The following is a 20,111-nucleotide window of genomic DNA, read 5'->3' on the forward strand; positions in this document are numbered from 1 at the left end:
GTTATTATTATTAATTCTATTATTACCCCGTTTCGTTCGGCTGTGTCATAACTAATTTAAAAAAATAAATTGCGTCTAAAGCTAAAATTAGTTTGATTAAAAAACACTTTTGTCGCACCAAACATCCATTTGTTACAAGTTCATGTTAATGCCAGTTTTGAGAAATGTACACTATAAAAAGATCCGTGACGTTGAATGAGCGGATTTGAACGTCAAGTGTTTATATTACAGTGGCGGCCAAAATGAGACTTGTAATAAGACAGCATTTTTTCAAAAATTGGGCTGTGTAAAATAAACTTTCGAAGTAGGTATAATGTTAAATTATTGTAGGCTTAATAACATTAATACAACAAAAGAAAAATAAATTTTTGACTACTAATTACAATTGGTTTAGGTTGCAAATGCACTTTGACAGTTATATCTCCCAAAATTTGATAAAATAAAGTAATTTCATGGCAAGGAAAAATTTTGAAATAATCTAGAACATAAAAATTTCTTAAATTTGTGTCTTTTGCTCTAGAATTTTGCAATTTGGTACAATTAATAAATAGTTCAAAAGTAGTAATCTGCGCAAATTTCATTGTTCTAAAACAAAAATTGTGAGAATTGGGAATTTTATAAGAAAATGTTGGAATTTTTTTGCTCCACTTAAAAATAAAAAATTCTAAAATTTGTGTCTATAATTTTGCAATTTGGTTCAGTCAATAAATAGTTCAGAAGCAGTAACCTCTGCAAATTTCATTGCTCAAGAGCAAGAATTGGCTGAATTAGAAATTTTATTGAAAAATATTGGAGATTTTTGGCGCCTCTGAATACTCAAAATTTCTAAAATTTGTATATTTTGCTCTATAATTTTGAAATTTGCAACAATTAATAATCAAGCTTGGAAAAGTGTCCTATACAAATTTGAATCCTATAGCACTAAAACTACAAGAACTACAAGCTTCAAATTGAGCTACTAAAAAATTTCGATTTGTCCATAAAATGAAAAATTCTAAAATTGTCTAATGGGTCTAAGATTGGTCTAAAATTGGTAAAATTGGTCACAACTTTCATTGCTTTAGAACAAAAATTGGTTGAATTGAGAATTATATTGGAGTTTCTTGGCTCATCTTGAAAATAAGAAATTCTAAAATTTGTGTTTTACGCTCTATAATTTTGCAATTTAGTAGACCTAATAAATGACTTTAAAATAATAATTTCCCCAAATTTCAAAGCTGTAGCACTAAAAGTACCAAAGTTACGATTTTTGGAGATGGAGATCGGCAATTTTTACGTTGTCTTAAAACGAAAATTTCTAAAATTTGTGCCTTTTGCTCTATAATTTTGCAATTTGGTACAAACAATAAATAGTTCAAAAGTAATAACTTCTGCAAATTTTATTGCCCTAGAACAAAAATTGGCGTAATTAAGAATTTTATTGGAAAATGTTGGAGATTTTTGCCTCCTCTGGAAAACAAAAAATTCAAAAATTTGTGTTTTTTGCTCTATAATTTTGCAATTAGGTGCAATTAATAAATAGTTCAAAAGTAGTAATCTCCGCAAATTTCATTGCTCTAAATCAAAAATTGTGAGAATTGGGAATTTTATAGGAAAATGTTGGATATTTTTTGCTCCACTTGAAAATAAAAAATTCTAAAATTTGTGTCTATAATTTTGCAATTTGGTTCAGTCAATAAATAGTTCAGAAGCAGTAACCTCTGCAAATTTCATTGCTCAAGAGCAAGAATTGGCTGAAATAGAAATTTTATTGAAAAATATTGGAGATTTTTGGCGCCTCTGAATAATCAAAATTTCTAAAATTTGTATCTTTTGCTCTATAATTTTGAAATTTGCAACAGTTAACCTCCACAACTTTCATTGCTTTAGAACAAAAATTGGCTGAATTGAGAATTATATTGGAGTTTCTTGGCTCATCCTCAAAATAAAAAATTCTAAAATTTGTGTTTTACGCTCTATAATTTTGCAACCCTAATAAATGACTTTAAAATAGTAGTTTACCCAAATTTCAAAGCTGTAGCACTAAAAGTACCAAAGTTACGATTTTTGGAGATGGAGATCGGCAATTTTTACGTTGTCTTAAAAACGAAAATTTCTAAAATTTGTGCCTTTTGCTTTATAATTTTGCAATTTGGTACAAACAATAAATAGTTCAAAAATAATAACTTCTGCAAATTTTAATGCCCTAGAACAAAAATTGGCAGAATTAGGAATTTTATTGGAAAATGTTGGAGATTTTTGCCTTCTCTGAAAAACAGAAAATTCAAAAATTTGTGTTTTTTGCTCCATAATTTTGCAATTTGGTAGACTTAATAAATGAGTTTAAAATAGTAAATTCCCAAAATTTCATAGCTGTATCACTAAAATTACCAAAGTTACGATTTTTAGAGATGGAAATCGGCAATTTTTACGTTATCTTAAAAATAAAAATTTCTAAAATTTGTCTTTCGCTCCATAAATTTGAAATTTGGTGCAGCTAATAAGTAGTTCAAAAGTAGTAACCTCTGCAAATTTCATTACTTTAGAGCAAAAATTGTCAGAATTGGGAATTTTATTAGAAAATGTTGGAGTTTTTTGGCTTGTCTGAAAAATAAAAATTTCTAAAATTTGCGTCTTTCACTTTATAATTTTGCAATTTAGCAATCAATAAATAGTTAAAGAGTTGGAACTCCCGCAAATTTCATTATTCTAAAGAGAAAATTGCCAGAATTAGAAATTAAGTCCCTACTATTGATAGTTATGATATCGCCCCACTAGTAGTTCATCATTTCGATTTTAAATCTGCACCACATTATTTTGGCCGTCCCTGTATACCAGAGTCGAGCTTAATTCGACGCATTTTTCTCTTGTTGGCCGCGCGTTTCGTTGATTTAGAAAAATATTTTTATAACCGACCCACTGATCTGATTATACGAAGATGAATGCTAGGATGAGCGTTTGCATGCATGGATTGTTACGTTCCGGAACTCGGAATCTGATTCCGGTCTAAACCCCTGCACTAAATTTATTATAATGAATTATTCTCCTAGGGGAAGGTACTGTGATGGAAATCCAGACCAGAAAATCGCAATGTGTTCAGCGTTAGTTAGCCCAAAAAAATTATCGCGTGCAATGAAGGTTCTCAAAACAATCAATTTTTAAATTTAGAACTGATTACATCTCTGCTTCACGAGTTTGCAAGTTTGTAATTTATAGAGTCGAGGAATTATTATTAAAATTATTATTATTATCGTTTGAAAATACCACAGTGGGTAGGCAACACATTATACTCAGTTTTAATAATTTCTCCGTTTTAATCACTTCTAATTTTAGGTACTCCGGCTATTTTCACTACCTGTCATATTTTCGACTCAATTAATACCCAATTTTAGCCCATGTAGGTGCCACTAAAAATAACAATATAAAATACCAGTGACCTCCTTCACAAGAATTTTAGAAATGGGTCATCTGAATTTTATCAGAAATATTTTTAGAAAATGTGATAAGAGCCTGCAGACTTTATTTGAGGCTGTTACATGCATGCAACGCTATTTTTATGAATCCACATAAACAAATCCCAGTGTTGTAATCAGTCGAAATAATTTTCTTGGCATGAAAAATGAACGGGCGCAAAGTCTTTGATGTTTTGTTGGATTACCCTAATAGAAGTTTTATTGAATGCTTGACGACTCAACAATCTCTAAAATAACGGAAGTTTAATTCAATTTTGTGGTTTATTTTAATTTTTTACGGGTCACCTACTTTAGCTGAGTGCTTCTAATTTAAGGTCTTTATCCGATTAGTTCGATTGGTTTCAATGCGACTGTCTAGACTTATTGGTTGTGAAGAGGTTCAGATTCTATTTTGAATTTGAATGAATAAAAGTGTTTTTCGAATTTTTCGAATGCCCCGTTTTAGTCACATCTATAAATACCCGCAACGTAGCGCCTTTCAAATTGGATCTTCAATAATGCAAAAATCCGTGGGTGCGCTTTAGTTACCCCCCAAAAATATCCCAATTTGCACTATCAACAACCTCCAGAGATGTTTTGCAGTAATTTACAAAAATGTCGCGTTCAATTCGGTTCCAAGCTAGCAAACCTTGGCGGCGGTTGCCAAAAAGCGGCACGTAACAATCTCTCAGGTAAAAAAAAATCACGTCACGTGTGGCTCGCACCCTTGACCCGTTCCCGCAACTCCGCGACCTTCCCTCAAATCTCTAGTTACTTTTCGGATGTAAGTGGGCCGTAGAGGCTATTTCTGGCTATTCCTGCCTATGGCTAAACAAACACGGCCAACGCAATAAATACACCTCGACAACAATCGGCGGATTTTCCAAAATACTCCTGAATGGCGGTGGAGGGGCGGCGTCGTGACGTCGGCGACGCTGCTGGACGACGTCGTCGAGCGCGAACCACCAGCGTGCAGTCAGTGTCGAACGCCACCAGTCGCTCACCACGACTCGTTAAAAGCGCCACTTAGGTCAGTAAAAGTGTTTTAAACATATACACAGTGTACACGATAAGCTGCTCTTTGTAAGTATGCAGGGGTTTCGGCGGGTTGGGGCTTTCCGGGGTGTCCAACTACGTTATGTAAGCGATGGGGAAACGCACCAAAATTGGCGCACGTGCGGCTAAATTCGGGTTTTTATTATTATCTGGTAATGGATAGTTTGCGAAATGGTGAGGCCATTGCTTAAGAATGCAATGGTCAAAAATAGAATCAGCACACGCGATCTAACGCAGCCTGGGCCTCTCGCCAAATTAGTCCGGGATGGCGTGGCCAACGGACTCGAAAGCTCAGCGGGCAGTCGAGCTTTTCACTTGCTTTTGCGGCCTCCTTCTCGTCATCGTCTACATCGCCGTCATCACCTAATCTCGTTTCTTTTAGCAGACGAACGACGAGGCTTCACCAGTAGAGGTAGCAGCGAATCTATCAAAATGTTCAAGAGCCACTTGGAAATGATCGGCCGCAATGAGACGGCGTCCAAAAAAGCGAAATTCTGGCAGTCCTTTGTCGGATCCCTTAAAGGTAAACGTAAATTATGAAAGAAATGCGATCCCCCCACCACATTCCTGAAACTGAAACCGCAACGGTCAAAAATAACCTTGTATCGAATTTTCGGAGCTTTTGCCAAAATTATGCCATCTGCTTTTCGAGGACGCGCTCAAAACGACGAAAATAACGCGGGCTTTGGGGCAAAACTACACTTTTCATTTTACGAATCGCAACCTTGATCCAGTGCGAAAAACACCTATTTTTATCGCGAGATGATTAACGATGGATAGAAGAGATATTTTAACTTCAGCGACAGTGACACATATGATTCTTGTTTACACCGAAGGAAATTTTACTGCTATAAACCACTTGCAGGTTTATTTTACATCAAACTCAGCCTGCGTTAACTGCCGTGGTAAAAATAGTCGAACGTGTGATGCAATATCTCAAGAAACAATAAACAAAATTAAAAAAGTTGAGACGAAAATAGCGCGGAATTGTGACTAAGAAAAAGTCTTGGAAACTGGCAGCGATTTTGGAAAAGTTTTTCATGCTATAATTTTTGACTTATAATTAACTAATCCCAAGGTTTAGTGAGGATTTAGTGATACAATCAATCAACAAGGAGAAAACCTCAGATTAGTTTCGAAGTTTTCTCAAAACAAGTCAAAAACAACGAGGATTTAGAGCCAATTATTATTAATCCAAATTAACTTTGACAGTTATTTTTTATTTAAAATTGATATATTAATGAATTAATTATCTACTGAAATTTTATTTAAAAAATTCCACTAAAGTTGGTTACGACCCCTAGCGACTTTTATCAGTAACAGTTGGTAGCAAAATCGCGTAGAAGCTGCCCAAGTTTCCCAAAATTTGTAAAATCCTTATTTAAATCTTTCTTTTAAAACAACGCGTAGTTATCTCCAAAAATTTCATTTTTCGAAAAACAATTTCTAACGTAATTTGAAAATAATGACATTTAGCGCTACAACCCTCCTCCCCTTTTGTTGGTAATAATGGACCAACCCGATTTCTGATGGAAAAGTGGCGAAATTTACCTTAATTTCCCCTGTTTTGGCTGGTGAACACGCGCAGAACACTTGGAACACTTCCATGAATGTTTTAGAACTCAAAAATTCACGTGGGAACACTAAACACAATGTTTTTACACGAAATTGGAGTTTGAATCACAACGCTTGCGAACTTACCGACAGTTCCACAGCCGTCTCAGTCGAGCTCTAGCGCGGGACTTTTGAAATTTGAATTTGAAAATGATAATGATTTTCGAAAAAGTCTCAACAGTTCTTCATAATTTAGACTTTATTGTGTAAGAATCCGTGGACAGATTTTTCATATCAGCTCTTGTTTTATTAATTTTCAATTGTTTTTCCAAATTTTAAAGAAACGATTTTGGCAACAAGAAAAGGAAAATAAAAAGTATGACTGTCCCATTTAATCAATTTAAGTCTAAATTTACGATTTTCATCAATCTCTTTCTGTTGTTTAGTCTTAAATCACAAAATTTTACATGTTTCTTGAGACCAATTTTTGCGCTTTCGACAATTGTCGCTGCAATCCTCTAAGCGATGTTGCTCTAACATTTAATGGCATTGTTTGTAGAGTAACATCGATTTTGAATAAATTTGAGAACTTTTTCAAAAAAACTTCAGAAATACAGTATTTTTTTTACAGCTGGTTTAGCCTAAAATTTGACATTATAGTTGCTATTTTTTCGAAAACCAAAGCTGATCTGATAAAACCGATTAGTGTTTCGTAATCAGAAAGCCCTGTATATCCAGAAACATCTTTTACATCTTTAGAAAAAAAGTGCTGGTGCGCAGTGTTATTAATCCCAATTAACTTTGACAGTTATTTTTTTATTTAAAGTTGGAATCTTAATGAAGCTTTGGAAATTTTATTCAAAAAAAATCCACTCATTTAAATGTTAAGGTGGTAGCAGCCCCTAGCGATTTTTATCAATAACAGTTGGCAGCAAAGCGCAACTGAGATGCGTAGAAGCTAAAATTCGTGAAATCCTTATTTAAATCTATTTTGGAACAACACAATATTCCCAAAAAATTCAATTTTCGAAAAACAATTTGTAACGTAATTAAAAAAAAAAGACATTTGGCGCTACAACCCAACTCCCATTTTGTTGGTAATAATGAACCAACCCGATTTCTCATGGAAAAGTGTTGAAATTTACCTTATTTTTCCCTGTTTTGGCTGATGAACACGCGCAGAACACTTGGAACACTTCCATGAATGTTTCAGAACATCAAAATTGACGTGGGAACACTAAACACTGTGTTTTTAAGCGAAATTGGAGAGCCGGCACTTTGAATCACAACGCTTGCAAACTTACCGGCAGTTCCACAGCCGTCTCAGTCGAGCGTTGAGCTCTAGCGCGGGACTTTTGAAATTTGAATTAATAGAGTTGAAGTTGCAAATTGATAATTCCTTACTTTCCCCTAATTTTCTCCCTAAAGAATGAAAGTCTGATTTACAGTTAGGATGCGTTAGAATGGGGGTGATTTTGTTGCAGGATCCCAAGACATAAGAGCCAGCGAGCCGGTGCGGGCCAAGGGCATCTTCCGCCCGCTGAGCGATGGCCCCGAGTGGCCCTTTAACAAATCCATCTACGACGACCCTCTGCACGCCGCTGAACGCATCCACACCCCTGGATACAGATACGACCCATTGCACCGGGACACATACGGTTACTCTCCTCGTCCAATCTACCCCCACAACTATGGCTCTCTCGACAGATACCGGCCCGGTAAGTCAAAGCACTAGGCCGAGCGACTACCATCTACCATCAGGGCCCCACTTCGTGCTGTGACCTCATGCAATCGTCTGTGTTTATAACTAAGTGCCCTTCAACATGAACTTATATACTATAATACAAGTAGCTTCGCCACTATTGTGAATTAACACAAAACACAAATAATCACACTTTCGTCTTTCGACGCAGTTTCACTTTGATGTGTTGTTTTCTTTCGGAGATGGATTTTTGTACAGCACATTACACATTGTAAATCGTATTTTATGTATTTGATAATCTGTCTCTGTACAATAAGTACTTAATAAATTATTTTAAAAAGCGTCGAATAACCGCCCCGCAAACGCTTGAGCTACCATTGGAATCCCTCGGTCGACTTTTATTCTAGTACTAAACTTCACGTTGTAGCTTTTTCACCTTAGCACGGCTTTTAACCGTTCCTGCTGCTCCAGCATTTGCCAGGGCGATCCACGTCTTTTTTTCGACACCTTCCTCTTTTTTTCTTTTTTCCATCGGTGCCAGTTTTTTGAGGGAGGCGTGTACACTTCGGTCGCCTTGGAGGTAAGAACAGTGTGCTTATTAGACTCCTAGCGCCAGCATCGTATTAACACTAGTCCAAACGTTTGTCTAACAGTTTTTGAACACGTTGTGGGGCTGCTCTAACGCGTCGTTAGTGTTTCATGTGACGAAACCACGACCCTACGACGCCGACAAGGCTTGGCAAGACCATATCGACCGTGTCCGAGGCCGTGACCCCGGCCAGTGGCCCAGCATCTTCCACACCACATATCCCTTCAGTCGCTATCCTCTGTACTTGGTCTACAGCAAGAGACCATCACCTGCAGCTGAAAAATACGACCCCCATAAGGCTTGGCTCGATCATTTGGATCGTCTTGCTGAACTCGACAAACTCTACCCTAGTCTCTGGCCGAGATGGGGGCGCAGCCTCTCCCCCACCCCAATCAAGGTACGATTGAGCAACTTAGTACTAGAAAGACTACTAACTTGGTTGTTTTTAGCCTGGCCAGTGGGGCCCCCGCCCGTCTGAAGTGGCCTACAACTACGCCGGTCTCCCGATTTTCAACCGTGGTGGGCTTTTCCCAAGTAAGAGACTGTACCGCGACCTTCTGAATCCTTCTCCTTTCCTCCCAATTTCGTCGATAATTTCCGATCCATTCTGGTGGGACTCTCCCTTGTTGCGGCCTTATTCACCCTTCAACCCATGGGGCAAGTCCCCGTTTTATCTCCGAGATTCGTACCTTTCCCCAGTCAAGAGGACGTACCTGTGGGACAAACACCCCATCAGGCCGTTCGGTAAGTCCCTAGACTAACCCCCCACCCCGGCGGCCCCGTTTCTCTGACCCAGAGGACCACCTTTTTGACCAGGACAGCGAAAATTTTTGGTAATCTTTTTTTACCCACGGTTTTGCTATTTTGTCCCTTTTATCACGTCTATGGAAGACGACCAAATTCAATGTGACCATGACCCCACCTCAGACCCTTCCATGACTTGCGAAATTCAGTTCTTCAGGTCGAAATAGCAGAGAGTTGAAGAGACCCCACTTTTTGCTGTCCAAAACTTTTTCATTTTGCACAGTGGGTCCCCTTTTTTCACTAACAGATGCACGCTGCTATTAAACACATTAAATGAAGGAAAATTTCGCACAGCTTCAGCTTTTCACATTTAAATAAAATAAACTCGCAGTTTTTGCGGGTTTATTTAATTTAAATCAAATTTGAAGTAACTAATTGAGACTTTTTCTAGCTGCTGTCTACTAAGTGGAAGGGAATCTGATTTCGGAGCCGCCATCGCACATCAATTACTTGCGACTGACTGAACAGAAAGCTTTTACACTTGTCTTCGGACTAGTGTGCATGCAAAGTGTTCATTTTACTTTATTTTATTTTACTTCAACAAAATCTGCCTTCTAATGTGCCTTAAATTATACAAGGAACGAACCAAATTGTTATTTTTGTAAATAGTTTTTTCGACTGCGACTTTGCAATGACACTCGTTTAAAACGTGCCTCCATTCCATCGTTATTGATCAATCATTGGAAAGCGCAGAAATAAATTATAATCGTTTACTTATATGTGGCATGTTAATAATAAATTCTACCAAAACACCGAACTGACTTTTTATTTCATTTATTACTTTAGATAAATACAAAAAAACGTTCTTTTTTGTACTCCTGGCATGTGCAGCAGCGCCCAAATCGTGAGTTTAAAAATCAGCATCGTGTAACTCGCTCTGTCTTATGGTCGTTTAAATTTTTGGGTTGTCGCCAGAGGGCCAAATTGTTGAAGGTTCGAAACAATTCGTGCTCGATATGTCGGACACTATTTCAGATATTGAGATGCGGTTTGTGCCATCGTTTTTCTCGCGATTTTTTACATAAGAAACAGTTCTTTGATTTTTCTACAGTCAAAATTTGCAAATTTTCGCAAAAATTCATGACTAAAACTAAGGCAAAATATTGATATCGATATCTCGCTTATTTTTTAGACCAAACTTGAGTTATTATACATCAGTGAACGCAGAATTTTACGTAGATTCCAAATCTGGGATTTAAATTCAGATACAACAACAAATAACTGAGTTATGACCGATCAAAGTTTCGGATAGTTGATTTTCATTTTTTATCATTTTTCCCAATTTTCAAAGTTAAATATCTCGGAAACTATTAGAGATATTGAGATGCGGTTTGCGTCATCGTTTTTCTCGGCTCATTTTACGTTAGAAAAAGTGCTTAAAAGCCCAAAATTCGATAGTCGATTTTTCGCGAAAAAAAATTGCGATTCAAACGATGAAAATTTTTCATTTTTTTTAATTTTTGGCCATAACTCGCAAACTATTTGTCCTATAGATTTCAAATTTGGCCAGTAGATAGATTTTAAGCTTCTCTTTCGACTGATGTATAATTCAATGCTATTAAACGTCGTTTTCGTTTTGAAAACATTGATTGAAAATCACCCTAAAATGACGTTTTTAAAATAGTTTTTGGCCAATGCCTCGTTTATTTATTAAGCAAACTCAAGAAATTTGGGTCTCATTTTACGCAGAATTTCACGCTGAATCCAAAAATATAATAATTTTTTTAAATTTGTCAATAAATAACCGAGTTATGGCCGTTTGAAATTTTGGGTTGTCGCCAGAGGGTCAAATTTTCGAAGGTTCGAAACAATTCATGCTCGATATCTCGAAAACTATTCCAGATATTGGAATGCGGTTTGCGGCATCGTTTCTCTCGCGATTTTTTACATAAGAAATAGTTTTTAGATTTTCCAATAGTCGAAATTTGCAAATTTTCGCGAAAATTCATGATTAAAAAAACCATGACAAACTTCTCATATCGATATCTCGCTTATTTTTAGAGTAAACTTGAGTTATTATACATCAGTTTACGCAGAATTTTACGCAGATTCCAAATCTGAGATTTAAATTCAGATACGACTGCAAATAACCGAGTTATGGCTGATTAAAGTTTTGAAATGTTGATTTTCGTTTTTTCTCATTTTTCCTTATTTTTAAAGTTAAATATCTCGGAAACTATTAGAGATATTGCGATGCGGTTTGCGCCATCGTTTTTCACAGCTCATTTTACGTTAGAAAAAGTGCTTAAAAGCCCAAAATTCGATAGTCGTTTTTTTGCGAAAAAAAAAATCCGACTCAATCGATAAAAAATTTCCAATTTTTTTATTTTTGATCATAACTCGTAAACCGTTTGTTTGATCGATCTCAAATTGGGCCAATAGATAGATTTCGGGCTCCTCTTTCGAATGATATATAATACAAAGGTATTAAACGTCGTTTTTACACTAAAAATAGTGATTGAAAATCACCCCAAAATGACCACTTCCAAACAATTTTTGGTCAATGCTTTCTTTATTTCGTAGGTAAACTCAATAAATTTTGACTCATTTTACGCAGAATCTCGCGCTGAATCCAAATCTGGAATTTAAATTCAGATCCGACAACAAATAATTGAGTTATGGCCGTTTGAATTTTTGGGTTGTCGCTAGAGGGTCAAATTTTCGAAGGTTCGAAACAATTCATGCTCGATATCTCGAAAACTATTTCAGATATTGGAATGCGGTTTGCGGCATCGTTTTTCTCGCGATTTTTTACATAAGAAATCGTTTTTAGATTTTCCAATAGTCGAAATTTACAAATTTTCGCAAAAATTCATGACTAAAACTATGCCAACTTCTCATATCGATATCTCGCTTATTTTTTAGAGTAAACTTGAGTTATTATACATCAGTTTACGCAAAATTTTACGCAGATTCCAAATCTGAGATTTAAATTCAGATACGACTGCAAATAACCGAGTTATGGCTGATTAAAGTTTTGAAATGTTGATTTTCGTTTTTTCTCATTTTTCCTTATTTTTAAAGTTAAATATCTCGGAAACTATTAGAGATATTGCGATGCGGTTTGCGCCATCGTTTTTCACAGCTCATTTTACGTTAGAAAAAGTGCTTAAAAGCCCAAAATTCGATAGTCGTTTTTTTGCGAAAAAAAAAATCCGACTCAATCGATAAAAAATTTCCAATTTTTTTATTTTTGATCATAACTCGTAAACCGTTTGTTTGATCGATCTCAAATTGGGCCAATAGATAGATTTCGGGCTCCTCTTTCGAATGATATATAATACAAAGGTATTAAACGTCGTTTTTACACTAAAAATAGTGATTGAAAATCACCCCAAAATGACCACTTCCAAACAATTTTTGGTCAATGCTTTCTTTATTTCGTAGGTAAACTCAATAAATTTTGACTCATTTTACGCAGAATCTCGCGCTGAATCCAAATCTGGAATTTAAATTCAGATCCGACAACAAATAATTGAGTTATGGCCGTTTGAATTTTTGGGTTGTCGCTAGAGGGTCAAATTTTCGAAGGTTCGAAACAATTCATGCTCGATATCTCGAAAACTATTTCAGATATTGGAATGCGGTTTGCGGCATCGTTTTTCTCGCGATTTTTTACATAAGAAATCGTTTTTAGATTTTCCAATAGTCGAAATTTACAAATTTTCGCAAAAATTCATGACTAAAACTATGCCAACTTCTCATATCGATATCTCGCTTATTTTTTAGAGTAAACTTGAGTTATTATACATCAGTGTACGCAGAATTTTACGCAGATTCCAAATCTGAGATTTAAATTCAGATACGACTGCAAATAACCGAGTTATGGCTGATTAAAGTTTTGAAATGTTGATTTTCGTTTTTTCTCATTTTTCCTTATTTTTAAAGTTAAATATCTCGGAAACTATAAGAGATATTGCGATGCGGTTTGCGCCATCGTTTTTCTCAGCTCATTTTACGTTAGAAAAAGTGCTTAAAAGCCCAAAATTCGATAGTCGTTTTTTTGCGAAAAAAAAATCCGACTCAATCGATAAAAAATTTCCAATTTTTTTATTTTTGATCATAACTCGTAAACCGTTTGTTTGATCGATCTCAAATTGGGCCAATAGATAGATTTCGGGCTCCTCTTTCGAATGATATATAATACAAAGGTATTAAACGTCGTTTTTACACTAAAAATAGTGATTGAAAATCACCCCAAAATGACCACTTCCAAACAGTTTTTGGTCAATGCTTTCTTTATTTCGTAGGTAAACTCAATAAATTTTGACTCATTTTACGCAGAATCTCGCGCTGAATCCAAATCTGGAATTTAAATTCAGATCCGACAACAAATAATTGAGTTATGGCCGTTTGAATTTTTGGGTTGTCGCTAGAGGGTCAAATTTTCGAAGGTTCGAAACAATTCATGCTCGATATCTCGGAAACTATTCCAGATATTGGAATGCGGTTTGCGGCATCGTTTTTCTCGCGATTTTTTACATAAGAAATCGTTTTTAGATTTTCCAATAGTCGAAATTTGCAAATTTTCGCAAAAATTCATGACTAAAACTATGGCCAAACTTCTCATATCGATATCTCGCTTATTTTTTAGAGTAAACTTGAGTTATTATACATCAGTGAACGCAGAATTTTCCGCAGATTCCAAATCTGGGATTTAAATTCAAATACAACAACAAATAACTGAGTTATGGCCGATCAAAGTTTCGGATAGTTGATTTTCATTTTTTCTCATTTTTCCCAATTTTCAAAGTTAAATATCTCGGAAACTATTAGAGATATTGAAATGCGGTTCGCGCCATCGTTTTTCTCGGCTCATTTTACGTTAGAAAAAGTGCTTAAAAGCCCAAAATTCGATAGTCGATTTTTCGCGAAAAAAAATTGCGACTCAAACGATGAAAATTTTTCATTTTTTTTAATTTTTGACCATAACTCGCGAACTATTTGTTCTAGAGATCTCAAATTTGGCCAGTAGATAGATTTTAAGCTCCTCTTTCGACTGATCTATAATTCAATGCTATTAAACGTCGTTTTCGTTTTGAAAACATTGATTGAAAATCACCCAAAAATGATGTTTTCAAAACAATTTTTGGCCAATGCCTCGTTTATTTATTAAGCAAATTCAACAAATTAGGGTCTCATTTTACGCAGAATTTCACGCTGAATCCAAAAATATGATAATTTTTTAAAATTTGTCAATAAATAACCGCGTTATGGCCGTTTGAAATTTTGGGTTGTCGCCAGAGGGCCAAATTTTTGAAGGTTCAAAACAATTCGTGCTCGATATCTCGAAAACTATTCCAGATATTGGAATGCGGTTTGCGGCATCGTTTTTCTCGCGATTTTTTACATAAGAAATAGTTTTTAGATTTTCCAATAGTCGAAAGTTGCAGTTTTTTGCGAAAATTCATGATTAGAACTATGCCAAATTTCTCATATCGATATCTCGCTTATTTTTTAGAGTAAACTTGAGTTATTATATATCAATGTATGCAGAATTTTCCGTAGATTCCAAATCTGGGATTTAAATTGAGATCCGACAACAAATGACTGAGTTATGGTGGATCAAAGTCTCGTTTTTCATTTTTCCCGGTGTTTGATATTGGGGCTAAAACCTTTGCACTTTATTCGGGTACACTCTGTATAAACACGACTATTGCTGCATCGAGTACTGTCACAAAAAGAAATAAAAATAAGCTAAAAAACATTTTATTAAGGTTTACATTGATGGTACAATATTCAGTTTTTACAATCCAGCGACTTCTTGAATGTAACCGCGGAGATTAGCAACGTTGGAGTAAACTCCTGGGTAAGCCGGACGAGCGCATCCCAAACCCCACGAAACGATACCAGCAAGAACATTGTCAACCACCAAAGGACCGCCAGAATCGCCCTGGCAAGCGTCTTTACCACCTCCGTTGGCTCCAGCGCACAACATCCTATCAGTAATGGGGTAACTGTCGTACGCAGCTTGACAATCTGCATTGCTGACAATCTGTACGTTCACTCCAAGGAGTTCAGAGGGAAGAGAACTGCTCCCTTCGCTAGTGGTACCCCAACCAGTCACAAGCGTATCAGTACCGGCAGCCCAATTCTGGTTCAGTTCAGGAAGACCAACAGCTGCAACATTCTCGTTCAAAGTCAAAGGGGTGGACAATTTCAAAAGAGAAATGTCGTAGTCGATATCCCAATCGTCGTATTGAGGATTTTGGTGGATGGCTTCAATGTTGGAGACTTGCCCGCCGGATCCACGAGTGGAAGTACCAACGCGGATGGTAAGTTGACTTGCTGAGGAACTGAAGGAAAAGTTATGGAGTACTAAGAAGTAAATTCAACTCACCCGTCGGTGCAGTGAGCGGCTGTGACGACCCATTCGGCTGAAATGACGGAGCCTCCACAGATGTGGGAACCATAGTACTGAAGAGAAACTTGCCATGGTACTTTGGAGATGTCGATGGCCGAACCTCCGATGATTCTTCCATCGGGAATCATCCGGTTCTTAAGACGGGCATTGGGAACCGCTGGTACAACACTTTACATTTCAGTACTACAGTAAAACGGATCTTACCTGAGGCGGAGATGACTAGCAAGGCAACAATCAGGATCGACTTCATTTTGATAACTGACGTCTTGTGTGGGTCCACTTTTATACTATCTATTTGGCGAAATTAACGTTTTTTCAATGTTCACAGATTAAGCTATCCATCATCGTCTAGACATACTGCCTTAGTTTGGGATGATCTTCAGTTCACGCGCGCGATAAATGAGATTAGGATCACTCAAAGGGGCTTAAATATAATATCTTTTTGATTTGTGGGTATCATTTCTAGTCACTCTTGCTAATCTGTGGTGATCAAACTGAAATGTTATTGTTCTGTCAGTCCTTCCGCCGAATTGGTAGTAGAAGCGATTGAAAAAATGGATGAATGGATGAAAATGGAAAAAGCGTGAAGATAGTAATTATCCTTGGATCAACTTTCTAGAAATTAAAGTCGTTCCATGTCCTTGTAAATCTTTTTCTTATTAAAAATTATTTATAGCTACAGTAAAAATTCGATATAGTCACCTTTGATATAAGCAACCTTTGATATTGACAGCTAATTTAGTTTCTGTCATTTGATATAATCTCATCTACTGTCAATCGCTAAAATAATCCTGTTAAAGATGCAAAAACAGAAGAGACAGTGTTTATCGCTCTGAAGGATGTTTCTGCTATTTTCTTTCTTAATTTTTTCCATGTTTTTCCTTTTCTCACTGTTTGTTCTTGCTCTTGACAATTGGTATTCTTCGTAGTTTTCTATACTTGTATTTGCAAGGTATTTTTTGTTTCTTGTCTTTTATTGTTAATTTTTCGTTATTTGTTTACTAACACTAATAATATGTTTTTATATTTTTCCTCTTTCTTTGTTTATGCTCTTTACCTTGTCTCACATTTCTTAATTATTTATTATTGATTTTTCGTTTCTGTTGGTAAATTCTCTGGTTATTTTGTGTAAATTCGGTGTATAAAGTGGCTATTTTTGATCTTTAGGTCATTACCTAGGCAAACTCTTTTGTTCTTTCTGTGTCTGCATATACATAAAAATACCATAATATTATATTTTAAATATTGTCTACCCATTTGGATATAATCAACATTTTTGATAAAAGCAACTTTTAAAAAAAATTGTTTCTAGACAGGGTGACTATATCCAATTTTGACTGTATTTAACAAACAAGTTGGTTAATGAAAGCGATTATTAATTGAGCGATTTTAACCCGCACGAACGTAGTGAGATTATTAATTAATAATAATAATTGTATTAAAGTAATTAATAATTAATAATACAAGGTGTTTATAAATGTTTCTAGCATCAAGGGTAGCTATGAAATGTCAAAGAAATTTGCCGCTCATTACAAATGTGGGTTTCGATTTTTCAACTGACATTTGCAGTTAACCTCAAACATGGAGCACAGTAAGTTTTGAGAAATAAACTGTTCTAGTTGTGGTTTAAAATCTGAAAATCAAAAACTTGGACACAAAACTGTAACTGAAACTTAAGTGACATTGTAAATAATTTTCAAGATAGTTATTTCACTATGAAAACAAAGCGGCAAAATAGTGCATGGCAGGAATTCCACAGCCACCCTTGATGCTAAAAACATTTTTAAACACCTTGTATTTAATAATAATTAATAATAATTAATAATAAATTAATGATTCTTAATAATTATAATATATAATATTAATATGAATACATAATTAATTATTATTATTAAGCGAGATTATTAATCGGCCATTAACCATAGAGTTAATTACAAAACTTTTCCGGTAATCGAATTTTGAAAAATTCACCAAAAAAAGAAATTTTTTACAAAGGTGGTTATGCAACCCAATATACAAAAACTAAGGTGAGGTTATGTATTCAATGGATATGTCCGATCTGTCAACAGTTGTCAAATTTGAGTGTAATTTTAAACCAAGGTTCCTAAATTAAGCAGGTTTGCTCGTTACTAAGGCTAAAACTCCACCCTCTTTTGGTTGCTAGGGACGTGTGACCACAAATGACGTCACAAGAAAGTTCTGTCAATTGTTTTGGGGTGTAAAAACATTGTTGATCGCCAATGTTGTTTAAGAAAGTTCTTGTAGAAGCATCAGAGTGTTAAATATTGCTGTTTTAAATAATAATAGCAATGAAAAAATTCAATTGGAATTTAAAAGTGCTTTCCGATGACGTATTCGCGCCAGTTCAAGAAGCTTGCTATTGGCTCAAAACTTTGTAGCAAACCTGTTAATTTTAGTAACCTTGATTTCAAACGATGTCTATGGGGTCGATTTCAAGTGTGACTTGCCTTACTGCAAATCCCATTTGCAACATAGCAACGCCAATCACATTGCTCATACCTTGGCAACGGTTGCAAATTTGCGTTAACGCAGTGACTTGAAATCGACCCGTATGAAACTAGGGAGTCTCTATGTGAAGTCTAAAAATCGTCGTTTTGATTTGGTATTAGTAAACAAACAGATCCAGAGCCTCCACATCATTATTTAATTTATTAAACTGCGTGTATAATTGATTGCCCATAATAAACACATTAAATCATTTATTAACAGCCACTTTAATGCATAATTTCAGCCGACAAACCATGCATTAATAGTGCCTAAAAACAAACGATCGCCGGAAAAATAATTAAAACCACAACTCCAACGATTCATTTTTTTACTTAATATCTTTTCCTATTTTTACAACAAAATTTTCTGAAATCTGTTTAGATCCCTGCTGTTTGGGTAATGTAGCTGCGAAGAGCAGGAACACTGGCGTAAACTCCTGGATAATTAGGACGAGCGCATCCATACCCCCACGAAACAATACCAGCCAGAGTGCTACCGACAACCAACGGACCACCAGAATCTCCCTGGCAAGCGTCTTTGCCACCGCCGCTAACTCCAGCACACAACATACGACTGGTAATGCTGCTACCGCCATAAGCAGATTGGCAAGACGACTGACTGACAATTTGCACAGTAACTCCGAGCAAGTTGGTAGGAAGAGCACTGGAGCCTTCGGAAGTGGTGCCCCAGCCGGTGACAAGAGAGTTGGTACCGGCGCTCCAGCTAGTACTAGCAGAAGGAAGAGTGACTGCAGCGACACTGCTGCTGAGGGACAACGAGGAGGAGAGTTGGAGGACGGAGATGTCGTAATCGATGGTGTTCTTGTTGTAGCTGGAGTGTTGGTTGATTTTGGCGACGTTGGCGACTTGTCCTCCTGAGCCGCGCGAGGCCGTTCCGGCACGGATGGAGATTTGACTAGCTGACAAACTAACAAAACAATCATCGAGAGATTTCGTTTGGTTAAATAACTAACCCGTCGGTGCAGTGAGCGGCTGTGACTACGTAGTTGGCGGAGATGACTGAGCCTCCACAGATGTGGGAGCCGTAGTACTGGAGGGACACTTGCCATGGTACTGAAGTGATGGCGACGGATGAACCACCAATGATCCTACCATCAGGCAACAAACTCCTCGCCAGGGGTTGTTGAGGAAGCGCTGGTACAAAAAAGTAAGAATACGAATTCAAATAAGTTATATTCACCTGAGGCGCTTGCAAGAAGAGCTACAACAAGTACGAATGCTTTCATTTTGGAATGATTTGTACAATGCAAACGCGACTTTTATAGTCAGATCTCGACACTTTTAATAACCGCATTATCAATTTTGTTGAGCTTAAAATGTCTATTAATGTTACAGTTTTTGATTTATTGTTGGCGGATGTCTAATTCACCGGTTATTTGAAAAACGTTTTTAAACTACTTATAAAGTAATAAATAAAAATTAGATCCAAAAATAGCGTATTAGAATACACGTTTTGTTTTACTCGATTTTTTAACGGTTTTTCTACACTTGATGTACTTGAGATTATTTAGATAGGATTATTTTGCCCTTCACATTTTTCGCAATCATCAAATGTTTGAATTAATCGTTTTTCAGATTCTTTTTTTTGTATTGGTTGGCTTTTCAAACCTTTTATCTTTTCTATTACAGTGACGGTCAAAAAAAAGCGGACGTTATCAGAACTACCAATAATCAAGACGTCGTTTTTTTTGAACGCGTTTTACACAGCTTAATTTTTGAAAAAATATGGCCCAATACTTTTTTTCCACTTTCATTTTAAGGTCAAATAAAAACTTTTTATTTAAGGAATTACGAGATATAAATCAAAATACATGTTATTGAGTATTGTTTTAATCTTTTATTATGAGGTATTATGAGTTTAATCCACTTCAATGTAATTTATGATGTAAGATGAGACACAAACATCTTAAACAAGCCAAAATAAGATAATTTGTTATTTAGTTATCAATAACAAGAAACGAAAACAAAAATTCTATTGTATTGAAAAGTAGCTCTTCTTTGAATAATCTATTTCCAGTCGTCCTCTTGGAGGATACGCCACTGCTCATCGTCTCAAACTCGCCTGTTAGTGATTTTAGGGTTG

At 36.0% G+C, this 20,111-nt stretch overlaps 3 protein-coding genes across 7 annotated transcripts; 1 reads left to right on the top strand and 2 right to left on the bottom strand.

Annotated features, from left to right (window-relative positions):
• Window positions 1-4,368: 4,368 nt before the first annotated feature.
• Window positions 4,369-9,893, top strand: LOC148166598 (uncharacterized). 5 transcript variants are annotated; one of them, XM_088048798.1, is made up of 6 exons: window positions 4,369-4,461; window positions 4,873-5,010; window positions 7,526-7,759; window positions 8,437-8,729; window positions 8,782-8,866; window positions 9,528-9,893. In XM_088048798.1, the coding sequence occupies exons 2-6, from the start codon at window positions 4,920-4,922 to the stop codon at window positions 9,539-9,541; spliced, it is 717 nt and encodes a 238-aa protein (XP_087904924.1). In that variant the 5' UTR covers window positions 4,369-4,461; window positions 4,873-4,919; the 3' UTR covers window positions 9,542-9,893. The 5 variants fall into 5 exon arrangements, with proteins under 5 accessions (XP_087904924.1, XP_087904921.1, XP_087904920.1 ...); XM_088048795.1 differs by having other exon boundaries at window positions 4,370-4,461; window positions 4,870-5,010; window positions 8,782-9,076; XM_088048794.1 differs by having other exon boundaries at window positions 4,370-4,461; window positions 8,782-9,076.
• A 4,989-nt stretch (window positions 9,894-14,882) lies between these two features.
• Window positions 14,883-15,754, bottom strand: LOC148166599 (trypsin-7-like). Its single transcript, XM_088048894.1, has 3 exons — window positions 15,705-15,754; window positions 15,477-15,657; window positions 14,883-15,432 (listed from the first exon to the last, which is right to left on the bottom strand). Exons 1-3 carry the CDS (start codon window positions 15,748-15,750, stop codon window positions 14,883-14,885), a joined length of 777 nt encoding a protein of 258 aa, XP_087905020.1. The 5' UTR covers window positions 15,751-15,754.
• Window positions 15,755-18,385: 2,631 nt separating this feature from the next.
• On the bottom strand, window positions 18,386-19,254 carry LOC148166600 (trypsin alpha-like). The gene is made up of 3 exons (XM_088048636.1): window positions 19,209-19,254; window positions 18,982-19,162; window positions 18,386-18,935 (listed from the first exon to the last, which is right to left on the bottom strand). The coding sequence occupies exons 1-3, from the start codon at window positions 19,252-19,254 to the stop codon at window positions 18,386-18,388; spliced, it is 777 nt and encodes a 258-aa protein (XP_087904762.1).
• Between the last annotated feature and the right edge of the window lie 857 nt (window positions 19,255-20,111).

This window comes from Gnatocerus cornutus, unplaced genomic scaffold (assembly GCF_029298725.1).
Source record: "Gnatocerus cornutus isolate USDA-ARS CGAHR unplaced genomic scaffold, icGnaCorn1.1 ctg00000023.1, whole genome shotgun sequence".
Taxonomy (NCBI): Eukaryota; Metazoa; Arthropoda; class Insecta; order Coleoptera; family Tenebrionidae; genus Gnatocerus; species Gnatocerus cornutus.

What these genes read in the sequence shown, in the direction of transcription:
- LOC148166598 (XM_088048795.1), top strand. Translation starts at nt 4,920, where the DNA reads ATGTTCAAGAGCCACTTGGAAATGATCGGCCGCAATGAGACGGCGTCC. An exon ending in CTTTGTCGGATCCCTTAAAG is followed by an intron (nt 5,011 to 7,525) that starts GTAAACGTAAAT and finishes ATTTTGTTGCAG; the next exon opens with GATCCCAAGACATAAGAGCC. An exon ending in TCTCCCCCACCCCAATCAAG is followed by an intron (nt 8,730 to 8,781) that starts GTACGATTGAGC and finishes GGTTGTTTTTAG; the next exon opens with CCTGGCCAGTGGGGCCCCCG.
- LOC148166599 (XM_088048894.1), bottom strand. Translation starts at nt 15,750, where the DNA reads ATGAAGTCGATCCTGATTGTTGCCTTGCTAGTCATCTCCGCCTCAG. An exon ending in GCTAGTCATCTCCGCCTCAG is followed by an intron (nt 15,658 to 15,704) that starts GTAAGATCCGTT and finishes GTGTTGTACCAG; the next exon opens with CGGTTCCCAATGCCCGTCTT. An exon ending in GCCGCTCACTGCACCGACGG is followed by an intron (nt 15,433 to 15,476) that starts GTGAGTTGAATT and finishes CTTTTCCTTCAG; the next exon opens with TTCCTCAGCAAGTCAACTTA.
- LOC148166600 (XM_088048636.1), bottom strand. Translation starts at nt 19,254, where the DNA reads ATGAAAGCATTCGTACTTGTTGTAGCTCTTCTTGCAAGCGCCTCAG. An exon ending in TCTTCTTGCAAGCGCCTCAG is followed by an intron (nt 19,163 to 19,208) that starts GTGAATATAACT and finishes TTTTTGTACCAG; the next exon opens with CGCTTCCTCAACAACCCCTG. An exon ending in GCCGCTCACTGCACCGACGG is followed by an intron (nt 18,936 to 18,981) that starts GTTAGTTATTTA and finishes TTGTTTTGTTAG; the next exon opens with TTTGTCAGCTAGTCAAATCT.